The sequence below is a fragment of the Festucalex cinctus genome, chromosome 3 (genome assembly GCF_051991245.1).
Source record: "Festucalex cinctus isolate MCC-2025b chromosome 3, RoL_Fcin_1.0, whole genome shotgun sequence".
Taxonomy (NCBI): Eukaryota; Metazoa; Chordata; class Actinopteri; order Syngnathiformes; family Syngnathidae; genus Festucalex; species Festucalex cinctus.
This window is the reverse complement of record NC_135413.1, coordinates 27255973-27263865: the sequence shown is the minus strand read 5'-3', so window position 1 is coordinate 27263865 and position 7893 is coordinate 27255973. Positions and strand designations below refer to the sequence as shown.

Sequence of the window (7893 nt, the reverse complement as noted above, 5' to 3'; positions counted from 1 at the left end):
GTACAATATTTATACTGACAAGCACAAATTGTGATAAATTTCAACCCCCCCCAAAAAAATCAGAAATAAAACTATAAAAAAAATTGCAATTTTAGTACGTCATAAAAAATAGAATCGAATTATACTAAAAATAAAGAAAATTGTACAAAAAAAAACGTAAAATGAATATTAAGGAAAATTCTATTAAAAAAAATCAAATAAAATGCTCTAACGACTCATGTAATTTGGAAACTGTTTCAAAGATGTGAAAAAGCAAACTCACCAACAGTTGTACAACCAGTGCACAATGACCACCTCAAAACAAACATGTTTACTGAATACTCTTCATAATTATTAGCTTAATTGAGCTTTTGATATATTTGTCAAGCCCCAATAAATCCACGCTGAAGAATTGCAACAAACACTTTATTTAAAGTTCAATTACAAGAAAAAAAAAGTCACTTCTCATCACAACCTTTGAGTGACACCTACAATGCAACATACACGCGCGCACATGCACACATTCTTCACTCATTAAAGTTTGCAATTATTAAGACATGTTGTGACGTGATTCACAAAAATGCAGCATTCAAATGTGTCTTTTGCTTTACACATTTAATATGAATAAAAACAAAAGAAAACAAATCATCACCGTGATCCACTGACCTTTCATTGGAGCGCAAAAGACACTCGTGCAAAAAACACATTCACTTGTTAGGGAAAGGAGGAGATACTACTACAGATGAGCACCAGGAGGCGCTATTGACGGTGGTGCTAATCACTTCCAAGGCCTCTGAACTCTTCCGTTGTCCCTGCTGGACACCGAGGATGCGGATGACGTCATGCGGCTGCTGCGGGAGCTTGACACTTTAGGCAAACTGCTGCATGTGGACAGGCGGCTGGACGTGCGACCTCAAGAACACACACAAAGAACCATTCAATATTTCGGATGATAGCCATTTTCACAGAAGCAATTCACAGCTGGTTTACTGGATTTTGACTGATTTTGCAAGGCCCATAGAATATTGTGCTCTATTGCTATAAAAAAAAAACAAAAAAAACCCATGGAACCTACCAAAAGAAAGATCAGTCTCTTCTTTCATCAGGAAAAAAAAAAAAAAAAAGTATATTTCTATCTGTTTCCGTTTTTCAGAAATTAGCATTAGAACAGAGCAAAGTTTCATCATTATCCACAAATCTATTTAGAATTGTAAATAATTGAGCTTTTTTTCAACATGGTCTTGGTTGATCTCTTATACTCTGCTGCCACCTGCTGGCCGTTTGTGTAATAACTATAATTTATTCAACTGTTCTTTGTAGTTGAGAGGCTGCATCAAAGCTTTCTGTATGCTCTGGCATAAAAACAAAACAAACAAAGCATAAATACGTCTTTGGGACACTTAAAAGATTTAAAATAGAACGTATTTATACGTTTTTGGGAGCAAATAAGTTAATACAGTAATCAGGAAAAAAACCCCGCTTTTTTAATACACTTCATTGCAAAATTAAAATGAATCAGATTAGTTGATTAATCGATTGAATAGTCCATAGATTAATAGATTCTAAAAATATTTGATTGTGACAGCACTAATTTGGGTAAATCATCAAAAAAAACCAAATTGTATCTATCATATCCTATCTGCAGTGAATCATGTAATCGGAGAGAATCGAATCAGACCTGATTCTTATGTGAATCGATTTTTTGACACGCCTCTCGTGATTACTACACAGAATGAAGGTATAGCATGAGAGTTCCTTACTACTGCCCATCATGGCGACGTTCTCCAGCTGGCCTTCGATCCTGGCAAGCTCGTCAGGGGTGAACCGCCATCTTTGCGGCGCCGGCTGCGTCATCGGCGGCGGTGGCGGCGGTGGGGCGCACTTCTTCCACTTGGACGGAGCGGCGGCGGGCAAGCAGGAGGCGGGCAGGGCGCCTATCGTCATGCCCTCGGGGAACTTCTGAGCGATCACCTTGAGACCTGTCGGATGACAACGGCGGCTGAAGTCGCGGCGGTGACCTCCTCGTCGTTCGCCGCCGATACCTTTCGCCCCGCCTTACCGCCGCTGAGCAGGAAGAGGTTCTCGAAGCCGCGCTGGCACATGCTGGTCGCCGCCTGGCTGGCGATGCGCTCGTCCTCGTCGTACACGATGATGATCTTACCCTGGGCGTTTTTCTGCACGCGGGAGCCGTTCAGGATCATACCACACATCTGTTTATATTTACATGATTGAATGAGCGGAGCAATATTTTTTTATGATACATTAAAAGAAGGATACATATTCCAGCACTTCCTTGGTATAAGGATTCATGCAGCGTGACAGTGAGGCGATGGGAAAACTGTGAGCTTGAAGGAAGGAAAGACCATGAAAGGATGAGGCCATGCTCCAGATGTTGTCATCGTCATATGATTTCAAAGTCAGATAAATAACATTGTGCTGTCTGCATATTTCGAGCTCCAAAATATATGTAAACCACTTGGGAGGATAGTTTGGGCAAATTGTGTTATATTGAATCTACTAGCAGCTACTGAATATTCTTAGAATCAGGTATTCTACCAATTATCCCATCGATTAACTGAGTAATCGGATAAAAACTGATTTTGCATTATTAAACTCCTCAATATTCATGTGATCATTTTTGTGAATTTGTGGTCGCCATCTTTATGGTCTACTGTACTATCTGCGACATTTTAAATCTGTATGGCTTTAAAACAGAGGGCTTGGTCTGGTGAGTGACGTGGGTGCCGGCAATGAGAGTGTAGAGTTGGATGGCTTGCGTATGAGTTCTTCCAGTTTGCTCAAGAAATAGATTGATATAGAGCTGCTCGATTATGAAGAAAATATTAATCACGATTATTTTGGTAATAATTGACATCAGGGTTAGGACGATCATTTATTTTTCAGTCCAAAACAAGAAAATATTTAAGTGTAAAAAAATATTAAGACAAATACAATTCTTTGAAACACTTTGAAAATTCTTTGAAAATTATTATGCAATTTCATTTTGGATGAAACAAAATGTAATAAGTTATTTATTTTAGAATTTAAAAATGGTGCAAATGCATAAATTTAAACAACTAAAAAAAAAAATCTAAAAATTACTATTAATATTTTTTGATGATAATAATGATTTTGTAATTGTGAAGTATAATAATTGAAATTGCAGTTGAATTTCGATTAATTGCACAGCCCTGGATTGTTTTTTGGCAACGTGGCGGGGACACTTTGCACTTTTTTCTTGTGAAGTGTGAAATGAGTCCAATTTTTGGACAATCGTTGCCTTTTACAGGCGCTTTCCTGCTGGCTGACCACCATTGCGCGAAATATTTTCTTTGAGTAAAAAATTTCAAACTTGTCTATCCCCCCAAAAAAAAAAAAAAAAAAAAAAAAAGTTTTCTACTTTCAATTCAATAAAAAATAATAAAAAAATATATTTTGGATTCTTTAAAAAAGAAATGATAGCGGACAGAAAGACGTGAAACATATCTCTTCCTGGTAAAAAAATAAAATAAAAATAATAATAATAATAATAATACTTTTATTTTACTGTTCAATTATACGTTGTGTACTCTGAACGGGCCCGTGAACAAAATGCATTATTCTGATAACGAGGTTGAGGACGGAGGACGGAGCAAGGCGGAATAGAGACGCTACCAGAGATGATGTGGCATTGGTCGTAGAGCTCGCGCTCGCGCACGTCCAGCAGCAGGTAGGGACAATCCGGGTATGGCTTTTCAGCGTCCGGATCCTCCTCCTCCATATCCTTTGCCTTGTCGCCGTTCATATTCAGCTCGCCGACACCATTGATGACGCTGCAGAGGAAACGTACAAGCGTTTTAGTGAATTTTTGACAGTACAAATTCCCCCTGCCACAAATTAGTACAATATTAACATTTCTATTATCTGCTACAGGAAAAAAAAACAAAGAAATCAAAATTGTTCTTTTTTTTTAAAACTCATTCAAACCCAAAAACGTATAAATATGTTTTTTCATACTTTGTCATTCACTGCCAATTTAATGCTTTTTTATGCTAGAGAATACAGAAGGCTTTGATGCAGCTTCTGACCTGAAGAGGTCGCTTAAAGCAATGGTACTTAATACAAAAAACGGCCAGCAGGTGGCAGCAGAGTATAAGAGATCAGCCAGGGCCATGTTGCAAAAAAGCTCTTTTACCAATACATTTAAACAGATTTGTGAATACTGATAAAACTTATCTTTTTCTAATGCTAACTGATACACAACGGAAAATATATAGTTTTTTTTCCCTGATAACAGACGAGACTCTAATCTTTCTTTCCATGTTTTTATAAAATAGATTGCAAACAGCCAGAAGCGAAGGGGCTTGCTTCAGTGAAAATGGCTGGGAGCGAATGAGTAAAAAGGCCCTTTTCTCACTGCACTTATCAAAGCATTCTTGTTGACAAACCCATTCTTTGTTTACAGCGCGAGAGCAGAACGTCATGTCACATCATGGCGTAACATAAAGGCGGCCGTTTGCCGCAACAAGACTCAAGTTGAAAAATATTCCATTCGACAGTGGCATGGCAGCAATGTCACAAAGAAAGAACACTAGGAAAACTAAGTGCAGTGTGAAAAGGCCTTAAACCTCATCCTATTGATTTTGAAATGATACTCCACACAAGATGGCCGTTTACCTTAGCAATGTGGACCTCATGGGTTGACTGTGTTCCTGATCCTGCGCTGCATCCTTGGGCTCCGACGTCTCCACCGAGCCGTTCACCTGCCCCTCCAGCAACTCTGGTTTAGCCACCATCATGCTGTCACCGCTGCCGTCATCTGTGAAGAGACATTTAGCTTGTTAGCATGGTAACAATGGCTATTCAGTCAGAACGACGAATATTAGTTACCATGAAGGTTATGATCGCCGCTGACATATTCCTGCAGGTCCGACACTGACGCCACCTGAAGTACCTGAGGTAGAAAAAACATGGTTTATTATCAATAGTGGTTAACTTCACATGACAAGTTTAAATGAGGTCATACAATTCAGAACTCCACCAATGTTTTCAGAACTAAAATAAACCTTAAAAGCCACAACAAACCTATGAGACGTGAGCAAAGTTAAATGAGGCTTTCCTTTTTACACTCGAAGTAGGAATGTGAAAATGTCTCACCAACTCTGCAAACGTTGTCACTTTAAATCGCTTGAAGATTTCTCCTTTGTTGAACTTGTAGTCTGAAAAAAAAAGTCAATAAACCAGTTGTTTTTTTTTCCGTATTGTCGCAGCCTAGACATATCATGATAAATGCCTCACTCACGTTGTTTTATCTCCTCCAGGCGCTCCAAATACTTGGTGATGCTAACTCCTGTTTTTAAGGGACACCACACAAATATATCACACACAAATTAATGCCCAAGGATCTGTATTAACTATTATTAACCAGAACCTAACCTGTGTCCAATTTTGTTTTGATGTGCTGATACTTGGCGTTCTTTGGTATCTGTTTCCTCATGTACTGTAATAGTTAAGATGAGTTTATACAATGAGAAACAACAGAAAACGGACGAGTTTTGCCACTTATATGCAGATTGTTAGCTTGGCAGCATAGGTTGCACTTGCTGTGCGGTTGCCATGGCAACAGAACTCTAAGGTACTCTTAACCACCTAGCTAGAGCTCTTACGTTCGCTTTAGCTTTAAGGGCAGCTTCGTAACGTCGATATATACTCAATAAATTCCACACTGGTAACAAATACATGCGTATAACACAATTATTCAAACAAAAATCACCTGATCGCCGCCGATACCCCTGTAGAGCGACATATTTCACCGAATCCTCCACACCAAACGCGTCGCTTTAATGTCGTTCAAAATGTTCAACTCTTGAGGCCACTTTGTCACTCATGAGCGAGGATAACTTCCAAGTCAATTATTTGCACTTCATCAAGCTCCCTTTATTCGATGTTTTCCTGCCGTAACATAGCACTCTCAAGCGCAGACCCGACTAATCGATCGACTGCACACTCAACATGGCAGCGAAAATGCTAGGGCTATGTAAAATAAGGCGGACGTCGGCGACACGACAAAGAGACGCGTTTGTAAGGCAGTATCTCAAGGTAACTGTCTGAGCATCGGCGTGACAACGGCGTCCTTTACATCATCATAATCATTACATCAATGCCGTGCGCCTCCAACTTCGGGACATCACGCTAGCGCGAGATTTTAGCATCAACGTCGCACGTCTCCACTTGGGTCATTATGTTTGCAAGTTAGCTTGGCTCCCATGAGAAGTAGCTTGTTAAAAATACGATGATAAAACTATCAAAAAGTCAAACGAGTCATGTAGCGGTATCCCCTGTTCCCCACCTCTCTACGCAGTGATCCAAAGTATTTAAACCATTTCAAACCGGGTCAAACTATATATAACGACAAAATGGCAAATCACCAACTAAACTCTGAATTAATAAATATAAAGCAACAAGTATGCGGTACAATATTAACCCAACTTTTTGTGAGTGAAAGCGAATTGAATCTGCAAGGTCTCGTCAGTGGTGACGCTGATTGGACAGTGCGTACCCCTTTGAACCAATCCCAGAGGATTATACAGAATCGGGACTCATATGTCAGTCTTGAGCCAATCGTGGGCGTTCATACTGCTCCTTCAACGCAATTGGCTAAAGCCCTGACTTCATGACCGGGTCGACTGGGTTGACGTCACTTTCATGCCATCATTCATTCACGAATGGCAATTACTTAAACGCATGTAATTTTTACAAGAACGTAGTCGATATTGCTACATTTGCGCCTATGAGTTTAGCTTCTCGCTGCATATGCGCTAACAGGCATGAATCTGCTCGGTCTCATCGTGCACTGGTTGGACAGTGCCAACCTTCTGAGCCAATCGTAGACGTCGACACGTCAGGTCGAAGTAGTTGCTAAGCGGCCGGAAGACGCTTTAGGTCATGCTGCGATGACGAGGGGAATACATCACTTTCACCCATTTTTAGCTGCATAACAACCCACGTCGTCATTTATTCACAAATACCAATTACCAATATGTATATATGTAATTTAACGAGACTTAATCGTTTTTTTCCACCACACGAACGTAACTTTGCTATCACTCTCGCTGCTACGGTTTTAGCTTTAGCATTTAGCACCAAATAGACGGCATTGGGAAAACACAATGCACCAAATATAATTGACCATATTGCCTATTTAGTAGATTGTTTATCGGAGCAAATGGAGTTAGTCATCATTATATCCGTGCTTGACTGCTCAGGCCTAGATACTTTGCTGAAGGCGCTATGTTTGAGCACAATGGAGGAAACGTTCAAGTAGGTCAACTTTAGGATCGAATGACGCAAGAACGTCCGAGATGGCCTCGGTGTTGGTGAGTAAAAGTTGTTTTTCTGGACAAATAAGACTCGGTAAGAAGTAAACGTGTGTGCTAATAGAAGCTGAGTAAGCGATATGTCTGCTAAGAGGATTTGCTAAGTAGAAATGTCAAAACACTTCCAACGTCCTGTATTCGTTTTCAACAATGTTTTGACCTCACGACATAAGTGAAACTAAAATCATTAAAAATGCTGTCATTGTCGTTAATACAGGATGACCCCAGCTTGGATAGACTGTTTAAGGGTCACAAGGATGCCGTCACCTGCGTGCATTTCAGTCCAAACACCAAAATACTCGGTAAGCAACCATGGTTTATTGATTTCATTGTTTTATTTCACCCAATAGGACTCATTATTCAAAACAATAACGTTTAAATCTTGAGTCAACGTCCAAGTCCAACAGAAATAATCCAAATATAATTTAAATAAAGCTTTACTGCTATATAAATGTTTCTATTAGGAAAAAAATGTTTGAAAACAAGCATGTAAACACAACCCATAACAACAAATTTTCAACAGATTGACCAATTGAATATTGCCCACATTGACTCAGTA

At 39.5% G+C, this 7893-nt stretch overlaps 2 protein-coding genes across 2 annotated transcripts in view; one reads left to right on the top strand and one right to left on the bottom strand.

The window, feature by feature from the left end:
- Window positions 1-391: 391 nt before the first annotated feature.
- cep41 (centrosomal protein 41) lies at window positions 392-6542 on the bottom strand. Its single transcript, XM_077517242.1, has 11 exons — window positions 5732-6542; window positions 5395-5458; window positions 5261-5308; window positions 5116-5177; window positions 4849-4912; window positions 4636-4777; window positions 3634-3791; window positions 2257-2324; window positions 2039-2153; window positions 1740-1958; window positions 392-891 (listed from the first exon to the last, which is right to left on the bottom strand). The coding sequence occupies exons 1-11, from the start codon at window positions 5762-5764 to the stop codon at window positions 758-760; spliced, it is 1107 nt and encodes a 368-aa protein (XP_077373368.1). The 5' UTR covers window positions 5765-6542; the 3' UTR covers window positions 392-757.
- Window positions 6543-6633: 91 nt separating this feature from the next.
- The window catches only part of poc1b (POC1 centriolar protein B), a 31521-nt gene continuing 30261 nt past the window's right edge, over window positions 6634-7893 (top strand). Inside the window, exons 1-2 of the mRNA XM_077517239.1 lie at window positions 6634-7334; window positions 7552-7636. Of these exons, the coding sequence (XP_077373365.1) occupies window positions 7320-7334; window positions 7552-7636 (100 nt within the window). The 5' untranslated portion in view covers window positions 6634-7319. The remainder of the gene's footprint in view (window positions 7335-7551; window positions 7637-7893) is intronic.

Bases quoted from the DNA above. Each gene is read 5' to 3' on its own strand.
- cep41 (XM_077517242.1), bottom strand. From the start codon at position 5,764: ATGTCGCTCTACAGGGGTATCGGCGGCGATCAG. The intron at 5,178-5,260 runs GTGAGTGAGGCA...TTTTTTTTTCAG, and splicing joins CCTGGAGGAGATAAAACAAC to ACTACAAGTTCAACAAAGGA. The intron at 3,792-4,635 runs GTAAACGGCCAT...TTTCCTCTGCAG, and splicing joins ATGAGGTCCACATTGCTAAG to CGTCATCAATGGTGTCGGCG.